Source organism: Toxotes jaculatrix, chromosome 6 (assembly GCF_017976425.1).
Source record: "Toxotes jaculatrix isolate fToxJac2 chromosome 6, fToxJac2.pri, whole genome shotgun sequence".
NCBI classification, from domain to species: domain Eukaryota; kingdom Metazoa; phylum Chordata; class Actinopteri; family Toxotidae; genus Toxotes; species Toxotes jaculatrix.
This window is the reverse complement of record NC_054399.1, coordinates 5,648,455-5,669,817: the sequence shown is the minus strand read 5'-3', so window position 1 is coordinate 5,669,817 and position 21,363 is coordinate 5,648,455. Positions and strand designations below refer to the sequence as shown.

General features: G+C 43.2%; 1 protein-coding gene across 1 annotated transcript in view; it reads left to right on the top strand.

Annotated features, from left to right (window-relative positions):
* Window positions 1–20,935, top strand: part of ncanb (neurocan b) — a 98,928-nt gene extending 77,993 nt beyond the window's left edge. The window contains exons 15-19 of the mRNA XM_041040365.1: window positions 7,840–7,998; window positions 11,068–11,150; window positions 11,535–11,679; window positions 19,167–19,349; window positions 20,799–20,935. Coding sequence (XP_040896299.1) covers window positions 7,840–7,998; window positions 11,068–11,150; window positions 11,535–11,679; window positions 19,167–19,349; window positions 20,799–20,935 — 707 coding nt within the window. The remainder of the gene's footprint in view (window positions 1–7,839; window positions 7,999–11,067; window positions 11,151–11,534; window positions 11,680–19,166; window positions 19,350–20,798) is intronic.
* The last annotated feature ends 428 nt before the right edge of the window (window positions 20,936–21,363 follow it).

The window sequence follows — 21,363 nt, the reverse complement described above, 5'->3', positions numbered from 1 at the left end:
GAGACTAATGACGAGGGGAGCAGACTGAGCTGACTAACAGCGGTGGGAAGTGTTTCCGAAAGCACCAGATGCGGTCCTTCTGTCACTCTGTCACCGCACAATTCCTATTACCATCTTGCTGAAACTCATCCGCTTTCATAGTCTGCTTTAGCACAGGCAGGTTCTCTTGCTTAGAGTGAAGGTGCTTTACTTCTAATTTAGAGTCAGTAGGTGTAGCAGGTTTTAACAGCCATATTAAAACATCCCACCCACCGGAGTTACATCCACACTGGACAATTCTTCAGCTCATGATATATACTGTACATGTAAGGCCAAAATTCAATGTCAGTGAATGATGCAGTGTACCCATTTTGTAGGGCACTCTAGACTTTCATGCATGAGAAGGGAATTTGTATCCCATCACAGATCTATAACCATTTTCGCAGTATTGTGTGTGTACAACCATATTCGCAGTATTTCCCCAACTTTAGCTAAATGTCTTAGTTGTCTAACGCTGACCATACTTTAATCACTCACTTTTGCTTGAGCAGCTAAAGGCTACATTAGCTGCTACATTACCTGAATATCTGACAGACCAATAAGTTAACACCTTTTTTAGGTATAGGTATAGATATTGTTTAATAGTGTAAACGAACGTACCATGTTTATACATCTGTACTTTTTATATATTCTTCTAAATATCTAAAATACAGCTGCAGGTGTCCGCTGACCTGAGTTCAGAGCAGGTTTCGACCATCACAGGTCACTTCATCTTTCATGTCACTGCCTCTGGGCCAGAGTTGTCCATTCTTGAAATATTATTGGTCAATTAGATAAATAGCTCCAAGCTTATCTCCTCTCTACACTCTTGGTAAGCCACAGTACACTGAGCACTTTGGCTGAGCTTGTGGTCTCCAAGCTGCACTTTGCTGTTTGATGTTTGTTCCTGGTCCTTTGTTTGTTTTTTCTTTTCTTTTTTTTTTATCTTATTGTTCTTGGGGTGATTTTGTGACTCAGCATTTACTCTCAGAGTTGACAGAGAGAGGCTGAGAAGGAGGGAGTTTGCCAGCTTTGCTGCTTTCCCTCTCCCTCTCTCTCTCTCTCTCTCTGCTCTGGCCCAGACTGTGCTGCCGCTGTCTGAACTGGTGCCTCAGCAGAAAGCTCAGCTCAAAATTAAGTTTTGTGCATCCTCCGGGTCTTTAGAGGCTATTAATGCTAATGAAGATTCATGCGTTCTAATAACATGTCGAGAGGGACACACGCCAAGAGTGCAAAGAGAAGGAGATGGGGCTTCTTATTTCACCTCACCCTCAGTGGTGTAATGAAGAGAGCAACACACAGGCACACACACTAATACACTCACAGACACGCACTCACATAAAACATCCCTAAAGTTTTGCCTGAGCCTGGCGGAGGCTATTCACGCGGAATAACAGCAAGCCACCACTCTCACTCCATATGCTATTGTGTTCAACACTTGCCAGTTGTCTCTCCAAACAGGAAATCTGGGGAGCTGAGGGGGTGATTCATTCTCATTCAAGGTGTTTAATTAGACAGTGTTCCTGAAGAAACTGTCATTCCCTCGCCCCGACTGCAAGGAAGTTCAGCCAGGAAAGAAAGAAAAAGCAGTGAAGAAAAAAAAGAAAAAGGAGGCATCATAGCAGGTGTTACAATAGATGAAAAGGGAGAAAGAGATGGAGGAATGGAGGGTCTGTGCTCCTCTGCTGTTAATTAATGAATGTTTCTGATGGAGTGGTGTCAAACGGTGCCTTCAGCTGTGCTAGAGGTTTGCTGTGCTTCTCTTCTTCCTCTTTATGATGTTCTCCAGAAAGTTGTACAAGTTTTCTAATGGCAAAGTTAAAAAGCCTAGTTCACACTATTGTACTCTTTTTTTGTCTTTCATTTGCCAGCATCCTGTGGTCCGTTTCCGCAGGAGGAACTTTTCCAGCAACGTTTCTAAGAGCTCAGGAACTTTATCTTCGTTCTACCACAGCAGTCCTGTTCCAGTTTTGTTTCCTGCCCACCAAAGTGCCCTCCCCCATGGGATTACTTTCCATAGACTCTGCATGTCATGTCTGGTCTCAGAAAGATTGCAGAGAAAGTGTCCAACAACAAAAAAAAATCTAGTTGATTTGTTAAACGTTTTAATGAGATTATGCGTTAAATCAGAGGACACCCAGCAGATCGTCATGCCTATGGAGCCAGGTGACCACCTGGGCCACCTCTGCGTGCTCAGACACAGCAGTTATTTACAAAGATCTATGTGATGACTCTGTGTGTGTATTGTGTACCAAAAAAGAAATCAACAAATCCTTTTTGTTGTCCTTTATCGGTCTAATTTCCCTAATCTTTGTTTTCGGATGTGGTAGAAAGACAAACACAGATGTGCTAAAGGAATAATTTAGTAGTAGAGTTTAGTTCCTCTCAGTTCCTGGAAGCTTCCTTAAACTGATGTTTGGGGCCACGAGTGGGTGGTTATCAAACAGGTGGCTATTTGCACATCCAGCAGACATTAGCATTCATGTTTCCTCGCTGCTTGATTTATATATGTCCAATATTTGCTCTACTTTTAGCTTCAGAGAGCTAGTTTGACTCTCCACTAACTCCTGAGGGAACTGTTCACCTCGTCTGCAGTTTACTGATGAGCAGATAGTGAACAGTTACAGCCGCGTGCTTTTGTTGAAAACATTGTTGATGAGAGCAGTGAGAATGAACTGCGGCAATAAAGTTGCCGGCCATAGAGCGATGAGCTGAAAGATGCTATAAAGCAGGGAAACTGCTGAGTTGGGTGATAATTCTCTGTGGATTTGTTGCTACGAGTGACCCCTTTAACATACACACAGTGGTTCGTTCCATCGCTGATGTGAAAACGTTGACTTTAGCATCAAGTTTCACACACACATGTGCACATATTTTTTGAGGAGGAAGAAGATGATGATGATGATGATGATGGGGACACATCTGCATGGTTTATTCACTGATGTTTGTATTTAAGCAGCAGCTGCACCCTGATGTACCGTTACCTGCGTTCCCTCTCTGTTGAACTGCAGAGGATGTAGACGATGGACATACCGGTAAATGAATACAGTGTGTTTGCCAACTGTGTGCGCTGCACCTGCCTTACACACTAATGGTGTCAAAACGCATAAGCTGGACCAGCTGGATGAATTTCTTTTTTTTTTTTTTTTTTTTACATATTTACTGTAGAAGACTGCGCTGCCCTCACTTTTACCTCAGCATCCTCCATCAGCATCAATCTGCAAAGACACATCTGTGGGCTAATTATGCAGAATGAGCCTTCGGACTGGCATCAGTCATTCATGTTGAGCTCTGTAGCTGTTTTACTGTAACATCCATTACTCCTAATTGTGAGAATCACACTATTAGGATGTTCCATCAATCAACACTGCCCTAGTAATAACCATTAATAATTCCACAGCCGCTCGAAAAATCTCGTCACATTCTCACCTTTTGTTGCTGGCTATCGTCTAACACCCCCCCACCCCCACCCCCTCCTCAGTGTCTCTCACACTTATTTCCTCTCTCTCTGGACTGCTGTCATCTGCCCTCTTGCAAATGGGACACTGAGCTGCCAGCCTTCAAAGAGTCACCCAGGGAGGAGGCAAGGATGGTAGCGCGCACACATACAAATGCAAACCCGTGCCGTTTCATCATCCAGGGGATCTAAAAAAAGGCGAGCAGCAGAAATATCACTGGGTGACGTGGATAAACGACCCAATCAGTCAGCTGGAAGTGTATGGCCTTTTATTTCCTAACCGCTGTTCGCTAAAGTCTGTGGGAATATTAATCGCTGAAACGTACCCCCTACCTCTCTCTCTCTCCGCCTGACAGAGGGAAAACGGGAAAAAGAAGACGACTTGAATAATGTCTAAATATTTGAAGAGGCTGATGTGATGTCGAGCTTTGAGACTCACTGTCAGCGAGTGGGAGAAGAAATCAGCAGAGACTAGGTTGAAGATCTGAGGGGGAGAAAACATGCCTGTTTATTTTTGATCACTCCCTTTTCTTTCTGCCTCTCCATCTCTCCGTCTCTGTTCTTCTGACTCTTTCATTTTCTTATTCTGTCTCTCTCTCTCTCTTTTCTGTCCTCCCACTCTGTATCTTACTGCATTTGATGATTGTCTGTCTTCAGGTTTTTGTCTTCCTTGGACACCAATTTTTTTTTTTTTTTTAGTAGAAACTGGCCAGCACTAACCTTGTACACACACAAACTCTGGGCCGACTGCCAGCCTAGACCCCACAGCAAAGGTTGTGTGATTCAATGAAGGCGCGTATGTCTAATTTATAGATATGCGTATTTGTGTGTGTGTGTGTGTTTTGTTTTGTTTTTGACACCTACCCTGACTCTCCTGTCCCTGTTCCTGTAGATAACAACCCATTCTCCACCTCCATGAGCCAAACTGGACCCACTCCCGATGCTAATACAATGTACCAGCTGGCATGTGGGCAAACACTTTGAGCAGGTAGATTCCAGGTCTGTTGAGGGAGTGAAAGAGTAAGGTAGCACTCAGCAGAGAAAATAACAGCAGCAGTGAGTGATTCTGGCCCCATAAGGCCACAGATAACAGCACTAACACTGGGCCAGATAATGTTAATCTGCAGCTAAGTTCAGAACCATGCTCTTGCAAATGCAGTCGATCTCCTTTGCAACAAGGACAGATTTTTTCCATAAAGGTTTATTGCCAGATGACGTTGGGTAACAGCAAAAGTTAAGTCTGGTAGCTAAGCCTTCAGACTGCCTAAGCCTAATACCAAGTCTGTTGTTTTTTTAATGAAGCTTATTTCAGCATCTATGTTCAGGCAAATTAAAAGACACATAGACATCCTGTGACATTTATTGTATATTCAGTTTCAACTGGTTCTTTGTTATTTTGTTATTTGTGCTGTTACCTTTAAATTCTAATATTTGGTTATTTATGTTACGATCATCTCCATAGATTAGTGGTAGATTTTTTAAATATACCTTGTAACACAGCGGTAAATGCATTTCCCGTCTTCCATCTCTTCATCTTTGGTCTTTGTTTTATCATTGTTAGTGAATGTAAACACTGAAAATTTAAACTTTTGTTTGTCCTAATCCTTAGAGAAACCATAAAAGCACAGAAAGCTAAATCAGTAATCTCCAGCAAGTGCAAGATATTATTACGGTAACTGTAGCTTCTTATGGTGTTAACTGTCCTCATGTGTAAAAGTGTTTTCACTCATCTCCAAGCAATGCGAGAAGAGTTTGGACAAAACCATCTGAACTAAAACGTGACTCCAGTTCTTTCTGGATTCAACTGGCCCAATTGTAACAGACAGATATTGTAATCACGTCCAAAACCACAAGTAGATTAGTACTCCCGCTGTGTATTGTAAAAGGGAATCTATTCTTAAATGAAGCAGCCATGCAGACCAAAGTCCAAATGGGAAGTTAAACCCAGACTCATCTTGCTTTGGATGAGTCTGTGGCTAACCAGAGAGCCACTGAGACGCCCACAGGAAGCACAGATTGTTAAAATGGATAATTGGGTTTCATGTCATTAGCGTGTTTTGAGGTCATCAGATTAAATCCCCAGACAACCAGGAGAAATTCGAGCCAGCAAAGTAATGAGGCAGTTCTCCACATTTACATTTAGATTTACAATAACTGTCAGAGAGACTTAAAGCTTTGCTCAGACGACGTCATTAGACAAAATAGGAGTAGAGGCGATCCAGGAATCCCACTGATTACCTGACCTGAGGTTCAAGTGACTCTGAATGTTTGTGATGAACTAACAAATTGAAGTACAAACTGTAACAAGAAATTACTTAAATACTACAACACTAAAGCAGAACACAGATCTGGTGATTCGCTCCTGTGGTTTGTGTGTGGGATAGATCGTGGTCTAATAATGTCCATAAGCACTTTGTAGAGTCGGTTTAGCCAGATGAAGGACAGGACATGTATTTTAATGTCAGTTTTGACATATTTTTATGCGGCTGACATGGATTTATGTCCTCAAAATGTTCGTGGTGTGATAAACCTCATTTATGCGGCTTCTCTATGGGTCTGAATGAATGCACGTCAAACAGGCCTGCGGGTGAATGATGAATTTCGAACAGTGCTAAATTGTAGCAGAGCATAAAAGAGTGATAAAACCGGACCAACACTTGCCTCCATGCAAACATTACTGTCTTCATTCTTCATTTCTCTCGTCTCTGTCTGTCTCTCTCTGACTGTGAATGTTTAAATGGGCACACATTCATCTGCGTCTGGTTTTTGACATGACAGCGCTCTGTGTTTACCATCCGAGACGTGACAAAGATTTAACTTCTCAGCACAAGATACAAGTGTGTTATTGCATGTTGGAGTCATTGTGAGGCTTTGCACATAGAGCAGTTTTCTTACACATTGCTCATCATCATTGCTCAATGTCAGCTTGTGTCACTTTCTCGCTCGCTGGGGGCACAGAGGTGTCTGTGCGCAGCTTCTGAGCCTACGCAAGAGAGAAAACATGGAAATATCTGTTAAATCAGCAAATACATCCATTCAAATTAGTGACTTTCACGAAAGCTCACTCTAAGCAAAAGCTACCAAATGTAGCCTCACCTGTGGGGGCACTCTCACTGTGACCCAGTGTATTGCTTTTTGTCAACAATGTCGCTGCACTCCACAGCTTTGTGACTCAGATGGCCCTGAACATCACTGTGAATGCAGCAGAGCTTAACAGAATGAAAATTGCTTTCTCTCTCAATGCAGGATGAAGGTTTCTAAGCCCTTATTTCATATCACAGAGTAAAAGGGCTTTCATAACAGACTCCTCTCCTCTCCTGTCCTCTCCTCTTCCTCTTCCTCTTCTTTCCTTGGCCAAACTGCATCTCTCTGCATACTAAGCAGGGCCCCATACGGCCCAATTTGCACTGCCCAATTTACTGGTGTCGCTTCAGATTTGTTGGAGGAAAAGCTGAGGCCTTTTCCCTGATCCCCGCAGTGGAGGGAGGGGGCACAAGAGGGGGTGAGGGTGAGGGGAAACTGGAGGTGGCTTGGCTGACACATCGGGCCCGAACCGCATCAGCTGTACATACATTTACACACATTCAGATACACACACACACATATGCAGACCAACATCTGTGCACACATAGACAATCCTGCGTGGAACGGGAAAGCCACACACGTGCACACACAGACATCACATTTGAGATGTACAGCTCACAGTCACACAGCTAACCCCCAGAGAGATGGGGGGGATGGAGGGAGAGAATGAGGAAGGGATGGAGGGATGGGTAGAGGGAGAGTCAATGCGCTGACAGGACTGTGACAGGGCTTAATTACCAAGCGAGCGCTGCGCACTGGAAGCAATTTCTAAGGATTGTTGTCATTTGAATAGATTAAAACGCCCTTTCACTGGACTAAGCTGTCTCACCGCGGGCCTGCCTCTGCTGTGGATTAAAAGTCCAAGTCAAATCAAAGAAAAGAAGACAGAGAGAGAGAGAGAGAGAGGTAGAGATGGAGGGATGGAGACAGAGAGGAGTGTCTCAGAGGGCACTTAAGGCAAGATGGTGCTGAAGAAAGAAAAGGAAGAAGGAGAGGGGACGGAGGGGGGATGTATTATGTAGATCTTGTGGGCTGCAAGACACTAGAAGGAATTTTCTGTGTGGACACAAAAAGAAATTGTAAAAAAAATAATGGTGGTATTCTCCTACTCCTTTCCTGTGCAACACTATTATTCTTTTGCAGCTGTCGGCTGTGGGTGTTTAACGATTAAAAAAAAAACACATTTCTCTTCCCACATAGATTTTCCATTGACTAATCACTGTCTTTTTCAATTACCGCCCCCTTCTCTTTCTCCAACCCCCCCACCCGTACACCTGCAGACACAGAGGGCTGCGAGCACACGTGGAGGAAGTTCCACGGCCACTGCTACAGGTACTTCAGCCGCAGACACACCTGGGAGGACGCCGAGAAGGACTGCAGGGAGCACAGCGGCCACCTGGCCAGCATCCACAGCCTGGCTGAGCAGAACTTCATCAGAGGTGGGTGAAAGTGGAGGAGAATGACAGGACAAGGACGGATTTTGGCACAGACAGTGTGTAAGTGTTTGTTCTTATCTGATTACACAGCAGGAAACCTTAAATTAGGCAGATAAGTTTGGGCATGCGTGCTTCTGTAAGTAAAAGTCCTATTCATTTTCTGCAGTTGGAGCATTTCCAATGTTTGATGGACATAAAAACCTCCTGGTTGATTCATGAGTGGAATCAGCACGAGGAGTCTCAGCCATGCCAGCGGCTGTGTGAGGCTGTGTTTAGGCGCAGTGGTGCTTTGAGCTAAATGCTAACGCTAGCATGGCAACATACTCCCCACGACAATGCTAAGCATGTTTACCACGTTCAGAGTGTTAACATGCCAACATTTGCTAATTAGCACTAAACACAAAGTATAGTACTGGCACTAACATTTTGAAATGATGAAGGCTCCAAATGAAGTGTTAAAGGATTAGCAAAGGTATTAGAATTTGTCCCGAGGGGGACATGAATGTCTGTGCCAGATTTCATGGCAGTCCATCCAGTAGTTGTCGAGATGTTTCATCCTGGGCCAGATTGGCAACACCGACCAACCAATGGTCGATGCTGCCATCCACAGAGCCATGCCGCTAGCATAGCTAAAATACACTGCTCGCACTACATTAGCAACTTAGGTACAAAATTTCTAGTTTTTTTTATAAAAACATCACTGTAACATAGCAGTGTACATAAAAATGTAAGGAGAGACGTATTTCTGAAAGTAAAATTACCAATTACCGATCTTATGTCCGTCGCTGAAGATGTAAGACGAACTGAGCAACCACGGTGCTGTTTTTTTTTTTTTTCAACAATAAGGTGTTTTGAATTTGCTACAGCTCTGATTCACTTCTCTTCTAATTATTTTTTTCTCCATCACTATAGCAGGTAAGGCACAGTTGGGTATAGTTGTATCTAGAGCCATCCGTCTCACCAAAGTGGCATTAAAAAATAGGATTTCTCAAAAGGTAGCCATATTATGGTTAAATTATCCACGAGACTTCCACGTTTCTATGTTAAGGAAAGCTGGGGATCTATCTAAGAAACCTTTAAAAGACCAAAAGACGATTTAATGTGACAAAAATAATAATCCTTCCCACTTCACAGCTCTATAACGCGTGACAGATCTGGTGATTCTCACAGTCACCAATCACATTTAAACAAGACACCAATTAATTTAAATAACATCAATGATTTGGTCTTAATAATCTCAGCAGCTCTCTCTCTGCTGTCCGCCTCCACTCTGCGACACGCTGCTTTTACTGGCTGTTGATTTATGTCTACTCTTCTACTTTATTATTACCATACTTAGTGATGGCACCTCTTGTCTAATATGTATTCCATAACTCAGTGATAAATGTCTGTCTGGTTGAGCTCTGAACGGCCCTTGAAGGGTTTTATTGCAGTCCCTGCTGAAAAACTCCCTCAGGAGCCGAGTGTGTTCAGCCAAATAAATGTGTATCACTATTTGTTGCAATGAAACGGTGCTACGGGCTCTGATGTAAGCGTCTGAGACAGAACATTTAATAAACTATCATATTCTTTCTTCGAATGTGATTTGTTGTGAAGCAGGTGAAAAATCAGTTTTCAGTGGCTGAGGTAACTGCATTTGCGTCCAGTGAAGGAACGCAAGTGTCAATATGTTGAAGCCGGATGAAATAAGACCAGATTTAAAATAAAAAATTGATGTTTGATTTTATTATACTTGTTGATTTGTGTGGGGAAAAAAAGATGTGAAACTGTCTCTTTTACATTTACAAAAGTTCTGTTTAATGACTTGTTTTTATCAGATAAATATTTGCGAGTGTTCGGTGAGTGAGGTTTTCATGTCAAGTAATTTTAAATTTGCATTTATTTGTGAGATTTAATAACAGTATTCATCAGATGTCTTGCTCTGGCTGTCTAAACCATCTGCTATCCATTGTGTGGCCCTATGTAGCAAAGCCAGCCCATCTGGTATTTCATGTTGTCCTGAATTATTTTCAAATCTTATTTGAATTTTTGGCACAGAGGCGAAGAGGGAAACATTGCTGCACTTATGTTTTAATGCAAGCTTTCGGGGTTTTCTTCATAGACTTAAATATTTGGCCACAGAGAGCAGTTTATCTGTGCCAGACAGTATTACCATGCTAATATCCATATCGTCTTTCTTTGGTGCCTCATAAACCTTCATCTCCTCATTCTTAGCTTCTCGCCCCCTGGCAGTGCTCCACAGCCACTTGTGTTGTCGTAAGGCCAGATTACCAGCAGCAAGCTTCTGTAATAGTGGATCCACCCTCTGTCCCCCACAGATGCCAGGACAGTGCCATCCATCTAGTGCCCATCTTTCTTCTACACGAACGCAGTTACCAAAAAGTGTGTTTAATTGCCTCGAAAATGGACGTCTCCACCCCTGCAATAAGGGGATCAGAGCCATTAGGAAGATTAATGGGCCTGGTAATGATGTTAATCAGATACACCGTGATTGAAATTCCATTACATATGTGCATGTGCATGCACACGCACGCGCCCGGTACGACCACGCACACAGGCGCCCCCACACACACACACACACAAACGAGATTATCCCAACATGCCATTAGTGAAATATCGTTTCACACACAAACAAAAATCTCATCACCAGAGCATCGCAGACCGAAACCGCAGATCTCTATTATAGCTCATCTCTTAGTTAAAGCCAAAGAGGGAAGATCTCAGAGCCGTGTCTGCTGCTGTTCAGCTCCGAGATGGACAAAAGAAAAAACCATGGTCAGGGTTATTTTCTCAGCTTTGATCACAGAGAGCCTGCGTTACAAACTGCTTCAGGGAATATAAAAGTTGTGGGACTTTACTGGCAACAGATGAACTGATGGAAGAATTCTATTAGTTGGAAGTTGGAAGTTTGAGATCCAGTATTTTGGAAGCTTGAACCACACTAGGGACTAAAAATCAGAGAATCCCAGCCTCTGCTTTTTTTTTTTTACCCTACATTTCCACCCTAACTCCGACTCCACTGTATTAATTAAGTCTGAATTAATTTCTCCCTGTGCATTACCTGTTACTTAGGTCTGAGCCATGACAACACCTGGATCGGGTTAAATGATCGTACAGTGGAGGACGACTTTCAGTGGACAGACAAGATGGAACTGGTGAGGAACCAGCTGTGGCTGTTTTGTCTTTTCATCAGCGGTGGAATTTAAGGCCCTCGAGAAACAGAATAACATATGTTTTTATATGAATTAATAGAAATGCAAGGCTGCACTTTGGTTCCATATTGTTCTGCACAAAGTTGCATTTTCATTTTCTATAATTACACACAGTCAAAAGAGGAAAACAAAAGAAAGTTAGGGAAGAATAATAAATAATTCTCTGCACAGAAGTGATTATTGTGAAAAATGGAGACGTGCAAGATGACTGATTAGCGTCTGGTGTCAAGAAAATTATAAAGAAAGAGTAGTACTAGGATCTCAGTTTTATTTGTCTAACTATGTGTGTGTGTGTGCGTGTTCGTGTGCGTGTGTGTGCGCGTTCAGCAATATGAGAACTGGCGTGAGAATCAGCCAGACAACTTCTTCGCTGGAGGAGAGGACTGCGTGGTTATGATTTCTCATGAGAATGGCAAATGGAACGACGTGCCCTGCAACTACAATCTGCCCTATGTCTGCAAGAAGGGAACAGGTGAGAACAGCGAGGTGGATGGAGGGAGAGGAGAGGAGAGAGTGGCATGGAGTATTCTGCAGCTTCAACAGGTGATTAAGATGACTGACAGAGAGGCAAGGCGGCAGACAGGAGCAGGGTGTAAAAGAGGAACGCAGAAAAAGCTGCGAGGAGTAAGAGACATCAGATTTAAAGAGTGTGACAGTGAGGAGTCGGACAGAAGGAGGCAGAGAGAGCATGAGGAAAAGGGCAAATAAGGAAGAAAACCTTGCTCTGCTGTCAGTTCGTTAGTCTGAAATCCTATATGGTCTTTAAAGGAGAATCATAAGATAGAAAGGTGATCAAATGTTCTCGAGACTGTGAGTTTTTTTTTTTTCTTTGGTAATTCTGCTCACAGGTGTTACAGCCTGTTTCTGTTAAAGCACAGAGACTGACAGCACACGCACCTTCAGGTGATCATGGACATACCGGCGGTGTCATACCTCACGTTACACACTTCTCTGGGCAGTGGCAGAGATTAGCACCAAGCCTCTTCATTCAGGCCTCGTGCTAAAGATTCACACTCATTACTGCTCACCAGCGCTTCTTCTTCCATCGCTCATCATCCTCCATCTCGACTTTAAAAAGTTCTGTGTTAGTAAGATGAAGCGTGTCTTTAGGCAGAGAGCACTTTCCTCGTTATGTCCAGGAAATTTAAACTCAGCAAAACCAAATCAGCAAACTTACGGGTTGGTTAAGTTCTTATATACACTCCTATCTCCGCTTCACGTCCCCTGTTGCAGCTGCCCCTTCTTGGCGCGGCAGTTAGGCCACTACATGCTCCTCTGAGAGCCTATTAGAGCTTATTTTTGCCACACATTTGCATACAGGTCAAACTTATGACCGATGGCAAGAAAACGGACGTATTAATAGCTAGGTGGAGATTAGCAGGCCGGTGTGAGAGACTGGTTAAAATACTGGGACACAAGAAGCCACCAGTCACTGCATTCCCCAAACTTTCCCTGGAGCCTGGAGCAGGACAAGCTTTGTGTATTAGCTGTGGATCAGGGTCTGTATTTATCAAACCACACAACCTCCGCACATCTGGGGACCCTCCTCTCTTCTCCCACTGATTCGCAGACATGGGGTCAGATTTGGATCCTGAGTAAAGTGAAACTGACTCTTTAGCATTTGAAGGATTCTGATAAATGAGAGTTTATCCTAATAATACCACTTTGACCTGGACCTGGATGTTGACAGTAGATAAGGATATTATTCAGCTAATTTATATCTTTACTGAGCAGCTTTAAAGTCTTTCGGTGGCATTTTAAGCCTTAATTACAGACAGTCGGGAGATGAAAATAAGCGAGAGAGATCCGTGCAACAAAGATCCCCAGCTGCACTCGAACTGGGAGCACTGATGGTCATGGTCGGCGTCTTAACCCCTAAGCTCCAGGGGTGCCCTTACTGGGTGTGTTTAACCTAAATTCCTTCAAACTAAATGGAATAACTTCCCTTATCATCCCTCCTCATCCATGAATATTTGATGAGCCTGAATGTAAAAGCCTCAGAGGCCTTACTGATGGTCATTATGTTAATTTAAGCAAATTATTTGTGCTTTACCAGATGGTTTTGTCATCCGGGGGCCACAAGAGCAGAGACTGTACTTCTGAAGCTTCAGGCAACAAGCACGTCTCCTGAAACATCCTGTTCTGTTCTAGTATCAAAGGAAAGGTATTTCCCTCACAAGCAAGGTGTTGCACCACCTCTGATGCACACTGTCACAAGTCCCCAGCATCCAGCCCTCGTCTGACCTTAATCAGTCACTTACAATTACCAGCATCTTTTCATCTTCCCCCCCCCCCCCCCCGCTTCCCCCCGTCAGCCTCTTTTTCACTCTAAGTAACCCCATGTAATGTCTTGTCTTATCAGGGGAGTTTGTCAGCGCCATGCTGAGTATCCTCTGCCCAGTTTCTAATGCACACAGCTCACGTGATCAGCTGGTCTGCTCATCGGCGGCCCCTGAGACTGAGGAGGTGATGAAAAGCATCACGCGATGAGCCTATCAGACACCTTAATCAGTCGTCCTGGGGTCAGTTGGGGTAACGTGGCGTGCAGATGTTTTTTTTTTTTTTTTTCGGAATTCTGAAAAGAGATGAGACAGTCATCTGATGAGACGATGGTCAGATTTCAGGGAAAGAGAGCCAGACTCATCGTGCGTATTATTTGCACGGACCACTCGCACAAGCCTCAAATCATCAATCAAACGCATAGTGAACCTGTTAAAGCTGCTGATTTGGCCTCGGCTCTGATTTTCCACTTTTTTTTTTTTGTTCAGGAATCGCCAAAAATCTTTTGATTGAGGCATCTATCTAAGTATCTGTGTAAAGTTGTTTTTAAAAAAATTTTGGCTGATTCCTCCCTCTGATGCACCGTCTTGCTGTGGTTTCATCCTCTGTTCTACAAATATTTTCACATCATTAAAACATGGTTTGAGGGCAATCAGAGAACAGGATTTTCCCAAAGAAGAATGTACATATATGCATATGTATATAGTGAACTTTGTGACCTGGAGTGGCTTTCATACTGATGAGCAAAATGTTTTGTTGGATTAAATGCAGCCGTTTCAATGTTCAGAAGCAGCATGTGATTGCTGTATCAACACTGAATAAAGAGGGATAAAGAAAACAATTAGACTTAAGAGAAAACAGCAGCACGGATCGAGTTTTACATTTACATTTGGATTAAAGTGAGGGGAGAATCACGTCGTCTTCTGCCTCTGAGCTCTTCCAGCCTGGATGGGAGGGAATTTGCCGACAACAGGACATGTAAGTATTATGAAATGATTCCACGATTTTGATGGGTTATTATGTACAGAGAGAGGAAATCTAATTTTGCATGACATTCTCGGCGCGCTCTCAGAGTGCTTTCGGAAATGATAGGCTGTTGTCAATGCCTTTACACGTTGATGTGTCCATTGGTGTGTAACATAACCATTGTGGGACGCACATAACCCTGTCATTTTGTAGAAGTAGATTTTGACATAAAGGGGAAAAGATATTTTTATTTCTGTATGAATTACCCAACCAGCTAGAGTGCATGTTGGCAGTTGTTTGCGTGCACATAGAGCTGTGTGTTAGTGTCGTACACAAGGCACTCAAACTACTGACATTTTTATTCAGAAGAGACGGGGGGGGGGGGGGGGGGCAGAAAGGACAGGTTCACCTGGGTGTGGGGAAACCACAAGGGAAGGAGGAAGAGGAGGGGTGTATGTGTGTTTGTGCTGAAAAAGTCCACATATTTCCAGTACAGTGACAGTGATCCTTGTTTGTATTTGTGTGTTAGTGCTGATATGATATGAATCTGGGTGACAGAGAGGAAGGAAGGTCAGGAGAAGATGCAGGTGCTTTTCACCAGTCACACCTGAACAACCGCAGTGATTCCCATGTGACGTTATCATTTCTGTAGACACTAATGCTGCTGAGAGTTTCATCCTCCATGGGGAGGTGTGTGCAGGGCCACAGCAGAAGCCCACGACGTGCCACCAGACCTCCAAGGAGCTGCTCTCTTACGACGCCACACTCCCCACCAACCAGCTGAAAGACCAACTGTACATCTCTGAGCACGTTTTCAGCTGAGATTTTGACTCTAAGTCTAAACTGAACGGAATTTTAACTTTCTAGATGCAGTTAATAGCATTAAAGGAATAGTTCACCTTTTGGAAAGGTTTATTACGCTTTAGTTTCCATCCACATTTGTACCTCTGGTCATGTGCGCCGCGGTGCACCGCAACTGCAATGGCTCCGCAGCTACCCAGGGGAAGCCCTGTTTGGGGAACAACAGTTCTAGACGGGGGGGCAGAACAGCTCTTTTTAAGTTTTTTTTTTTGGCCTTTTAAGCCTTTATTATATAGATACAGTGGAGAGAGACAGGAAATGTAGAAGAGAGAGTAGGGGAGTGACATGCAGCGAATGGTTCGGCTGGGATTAGAGCCGGGGACCTTCTGCTCTGTAAGGAATCTTACATCTGATACCGTTTTTCTCTTCCATTCATTTTCTCTTTATATTAATATGATTTACTTCTCTTTGCTTATTGCTTTTTGGGTGACGCCATTTTTTCAGTTGATGTGCTGCGGAGATGTACAGCACTTGATAATGGTGTGGTATGGAATAATCCAAAACATCCCCACTGTCTGCCTCCATACCTGTCAGTCGGTCTGAACATCTGTCACTGGCACCTACTGCAGCTTGTGTTTTTAATAAACAAGACAGCATTTGTCTGTCTGCTGTTTCCATGTGAGACTCACTCCCAGTAGTTTTCCAGTGAGAACACACACACACACACACTTTCATGTCTCCCTGATTCATTCTAACATGATTGCCAGTAGGTGTGCGGATGCTTTGAGGCCATGGAGAAGTGCTGAGAGGAACCAGCATCTAACTGTCTGCGGCTCTCCCCATGCCTCTAACTCACAGTGACTACCCCCCACCACACAGACACAGGCACACAGCGACAGAAAACATGCTGTTTTCAAGTATACAGCTAAAGTATTCATACTGTATGTAACCTGCATGGAGGAGTCACTTCCTGTAGCTTCAAATAAAACTAAAGTAACTCTAAAACTTAAATTATAGCTCCTGTGATATGGTCAGGTGATAAGTGGGATGATGGCTTTTAGAGCAGTATTAATTGACTTTTATTTGGTCACTTTTGGGTCACCAAAACAAGCTGTAAAGACAAGTTTGAATCCTACACTATCTACTTTAAAATAGCCTAAAAAAAATGCTCCACTGTGTTCACCAGCTAATGGGCTGAGTTGTGGGATGATTCTCTGTGAGTTTGTCACTACGAGCGACACCTTTCATATCACACTTAGTCATTCAATCCGTTATTGATATAAAAATACTGATTAGTGCAGCTTTAAGTATGACCACCATTTTGCGAGTACTGGGAACCTGTTCTGAATTTTCTAAATCTGCCTGCGCACAGAAAGAAACCCACAGTAGGAGACTGTAGAAGGTGTATACATATTTTTCTTTAAGCTAATCTCATCGTGTATGAAATATTATTGTCTGACATGTGCGTCTGACTCATCTGCTATCAGACACAAACAGAGGTTCCAGTAGTGGCTGAATGTTTAAACGACGAGTGGTTTACAGTACCAAAAATCCACGTTCGTTTTTCAACGATTTAAGTCACAGCTTAAAAGATTTGAGAGAGAGTGGCTTCGGAGAATTCTCAAAAGTACATTTTTTTTGTGGTCTTTTTCTAAGCAACCAAGGTCCTCTCTCTCTCTCTGTCGTAGTCCTGTACATCCTTCAGGCTTTTATTCTGCAAAAGACTTTTTCTGACTTAAGGGCACCATAAAATCATGGCTCCATTTTGCTTTTTCTGAGTTTAGTGACATTTTCTTTAATCCCTGCTTCAATACATTCTGACTTCGCTTGCCCCCACTGTGAGAAATCATTCAACAGTGTTCACAGGTGACGGCTAATTGAAAACTACCTTTTAACCCTCCTTTTGTGTCGAGTCAGGCGTCATCTCAAGTGAGGAGGGAAGTGCTTATTGCCCCTTCCTTCCACACATTAAACTGTAAATGTGGCATTAAACCTTTCATCAGAGTTAATGACATTGCTTTCCCTTATTAAGAATTTAAGAGATATTAGGACAAGGACAAGGGAATTAATAGGGACTGTAAACATCTTCTGATTAAGTCCTCTGCATTTAGCAATTAAGTTGCATTCAAGGATGGAATCAGTGGTAGTTTTTGGTGTTAGGTACCTTTGATAGGGGCGGACTGTTAGCTGGGACTCAGAGGGAGGGGTTGGTGTACAGATCAGGACTGCTGGGTCCATTGGCGTCATTTGGGTGTGGTTGTGGTAATGGCACTGTGTAATCGGAACCATTTACTTTAGGTTTAGATATAACAAAGAGGACTTAAACCTCGTATTATATTGGATTATCAGCACTGCAGGAGCATTCACAACCACAGATACAAGCACATACGCTGCACTGGTGTGTTAATGTTGGAGTTTTGATTATGGTAAGACCACTGAAAGCTGTCTGACTTGCACAAAGGTAGCATAATAGAATAATATCGCTGCCTTATTGAGATAAATGGGCAGTTACACTAGAGCTGTACTTGCCCAAACAGGGCTTCCCCTGGGTAGCTGCGGAGCCATTGCAGTTGCGGTGCACTGCGGCGCACATGACCAGAGGTGTAAATGTGGATTGAAACTAAAGCTTAATAAACCTTTCCCACATCACCAGTGTAGCTAAAACCTAAATTAGTAGCTGCATTGCTTTGCAGTAACGGCTAGAACAAAGAACCCATTATTAACACTATCCTTTTCTTTTCCTGTTGTTTTCCTGTAAAATATCTGCTGTGCTATAAAAGGTCTGTGAGAGTAAATAATCTTGTAATTCTAAAAAAGAGCTCCGATTCTTGCGAGACTATCAAGGCTTTGCTTGGCATTATTTATTCAGAAACTAGAACAAGATGTAAAGTAAAAGATGGACAGGCTTTCGACATGAAGGAACGTGAAATAATACATGAAAAGAAGATTCAGTTCATCTTCTTCATAATGTTATTAAAAAAATAAAATACACCCTGGCTTTGCTACTGGTCTTCAGGAAATGGTTTTACTAGTTAAAAAAAAAACACACACACACACACTCAGTGTTACAATCCCATCTGCTTCTGTGTTGGAAATCTCCTTAGCTGTGCACTGAATGTGCAGCAAAGCTTCTTTCACCTCTAACTATTTGATAATAGGTTCAGCGGCTGTGTACTTTCAGTGACTCATGACAGCTTTTTTGTTCACGTCGCTAATTTTAAGCCACGGATGAAAGGGAAGTTCAAGGTGGTGAGTTAAAACTCACCTGTTACTTACATGGTTTTGCTGCATATTATTATAATAGGCAGGAGGCTGCTGGGCTCCAGCTGCATGGCTGCCATCTAGGGATTCCCAGAGTTACTACAGATCCACCTATGTGCATGTGTGTGTGTGTGTGTGTGTGTGTGTGTGTGTGTGTGTGTGTGTGTGTGTGTGTGTCCTGACAGGAGAGTTAAAAAAAATCTGTTAAGTTGTTGTAGTGCTGTCCTGAGACTTGTCCATCTTGTCAATCTCTGACCAGGGTGTCAGCCCTCTCTCTGTTCTCAGCTTATGTAAACATTTTCCTGATTCTGCCTCAACTCTTTGCGTGTCTAAAAACACTGTCTTACTTTGACAGCCGCCCACTCGCTCACAGACTTGAACAGACACATTGTCCTGCAGACATTAAGTCCACATTTTGATGTTTGAGGCTGTGACTGGTTTTCTAAGAGAAGTTTTGGCTGAGGAATTGTCCTGAAGTGTACGTGTCCTGAAAGTGGGGATACACCGTGAATGTGGAAACCATTAGGGACACTCCTATTAGGGACATGTATGAACTTCCTTTATTAACTATATACTAATCACACTGAAGGACATGTAAGGAAACAGAAGTGGACAACCTGATTAATATTCTGTTTTCCTCTGTCCCAACAGTGCTCTGCGGAACCCCTCCCCCCGTGGATAATGCCTTTCTGATTGGTCGGAAGCGTTCCCACTATGACATCCACTCTGTAGTGCGCTACCAGTGTGCCGACGGCTTCCTGCAGCGCCACGTGCCCACTGCTAAGTGTCGCGCCAACGGCAAGTGGGACCGACCTAAAATCATCTGCATAAAATGTGAGTTTTACACGACAGGATATTCACAGAGCGGGACAACAAGACTTAAAGCAGTATTTCCATTTGTTAGGTCATTTTCACATTTACATTTTTCTTATTTTTAGCATGCACACCACTTTAGGTCCGCAAAACCGAACCTCCTACATTAACTGCCCTCGGGAGCTGCTGTCACCCCGTGCATTCAGGCTTCCCATCCGTGCTCTCATTATTAATAATTGCAAGCAAAAAGATAACTGTGGTTGCAGACTGAATTAAATCCCCTGGGCTTACTTAGAACTAGTAGGGTCTCCTTTGAAGTGCTTCATGCTTGAGGTAGAAGTTTTATTATTATTATTTTATTTTTTAATTTTTTTTTAGACTTTTTAAGCAAATTTTTTACTACGGGTTGACGGTCCATAGAATACAAAAGCTGTGTGCTAAAAACTAAAACTGTTCAACCAAAGTAAAATATGGCTTTGATACTCCATATCATATTAGAGCTTTTGGGCTCATGGAATAAAACACTGCAGCAAATATTCCCATATCTGCTCAAAGAGGTTTTTGTTTTTTTTTTTTTTAGAGTGAAATGATGACATTACAGTGTCATTGCAGAAGCTACCTCTTATTTTAGCGCAGTGTAACGTCTAAAATCAGCAATAACATTCTTTTATAGTGCAGCTGTCACACACCTTATCTCCTCTGAGCCTGAAACTAAACTCAAAATAAATGTTTTTCTTTTCCAAAATGATTTTTAAGAACTCACTCTATGACAGAATAGACAGAATAGATGTCATAACTTTTCATAATTTTTGGCTTCTTCGGAGATATGAAGGGTTGATACACATAAATATTCAACAAACTGAGCCTTATATTTCATTTCACTCTGCTCACAGTGTGACAGTAATGATGAAATACTGAAATAATGTAGCTTCTGTTCAAAGTGATAAAGATTCCTTTGCTTATGACTCTTTATCTTTGGACGGAGTTGTTTTTATGGCCCAGAGTTATAGCGTCGTTATCATTCATTGCAGACGACGTTTCTTTGTTGGCAAAGCCCAGAAAGGGACAGAACAACCTAATTTGGCAGTACACCCCAGGAACGAGCTTACGCTGAGGCTGTGAGTGGGTGGCTAGCTCATTGTGCTCTTGCTAAAGGCGCCCAGTTGACTGAATGTGACATAAAACAGATTCCCTCTGTGCTGTGGAAACCGTTAAACCGTCTACAGAGAACATGTGGGCTTGACCTTCCTGCTTTTTGATCCCCTTTCCCCTCACCTCTTCCCTGATTTCCCCTCCCTCCAACTATCCTTCTAAATGCTTCTGATGCTTGTCAGTGATTCATCTCCCTCTTACATCAGTTTCACACGCCCGCCTTTCATCTTATTCCGGCTCTGACTTACTTCTTTAATAAACCGCCTGCCCTTTCTTTTATTTCATCGTCTCTTCCGTGCGCTCTGTTTGCTCCACCAGCCCGGCGAGCCCACCGCTACCGGCGCCACCACCACAAGGGCAGGAGAGAGCGCAGGAAGCACAAGAGGCACGGCCACAGAGAGGGAGGCCACCACGGAGGAGAGCCGGGCCAGGGCCACAACCACGCCCACTTCTGAACCAAAAAATTAAACATCCCCGTTCCAACCTTATCCTGCTGCCAACTGCAGTTTGCCTGTCCCCCTGTCATCCACATTTTCCCCCAAACACTACTTCACAACGTTACAGCCCAAAACTCTCCACCCATGCCCCCTCCCCCTCCCTGCACTGCCCCACCATGCCCTTAGCTCCACCCCTGGCTCTCCGAGTCAACCTGTATCATAGTCAATTCTGAGGCCTGCCAAAGTGCTGCCAGGTTTCACCGGGACAATAACAAATCCCTTTGTACTCTTTTTACTTTCCTTTCTCTGTTTTACTTTCTTGTCTTAACCTGTCTGTCTCTCACCCACCCTTCCCACTTGACCCAGTTACTCTCCCTTCGAGCTCAACAGTGACCTAAAACATGGGGCTACGCTGACCTGTTTTTGAAAAAAAAAAACCAACAAAA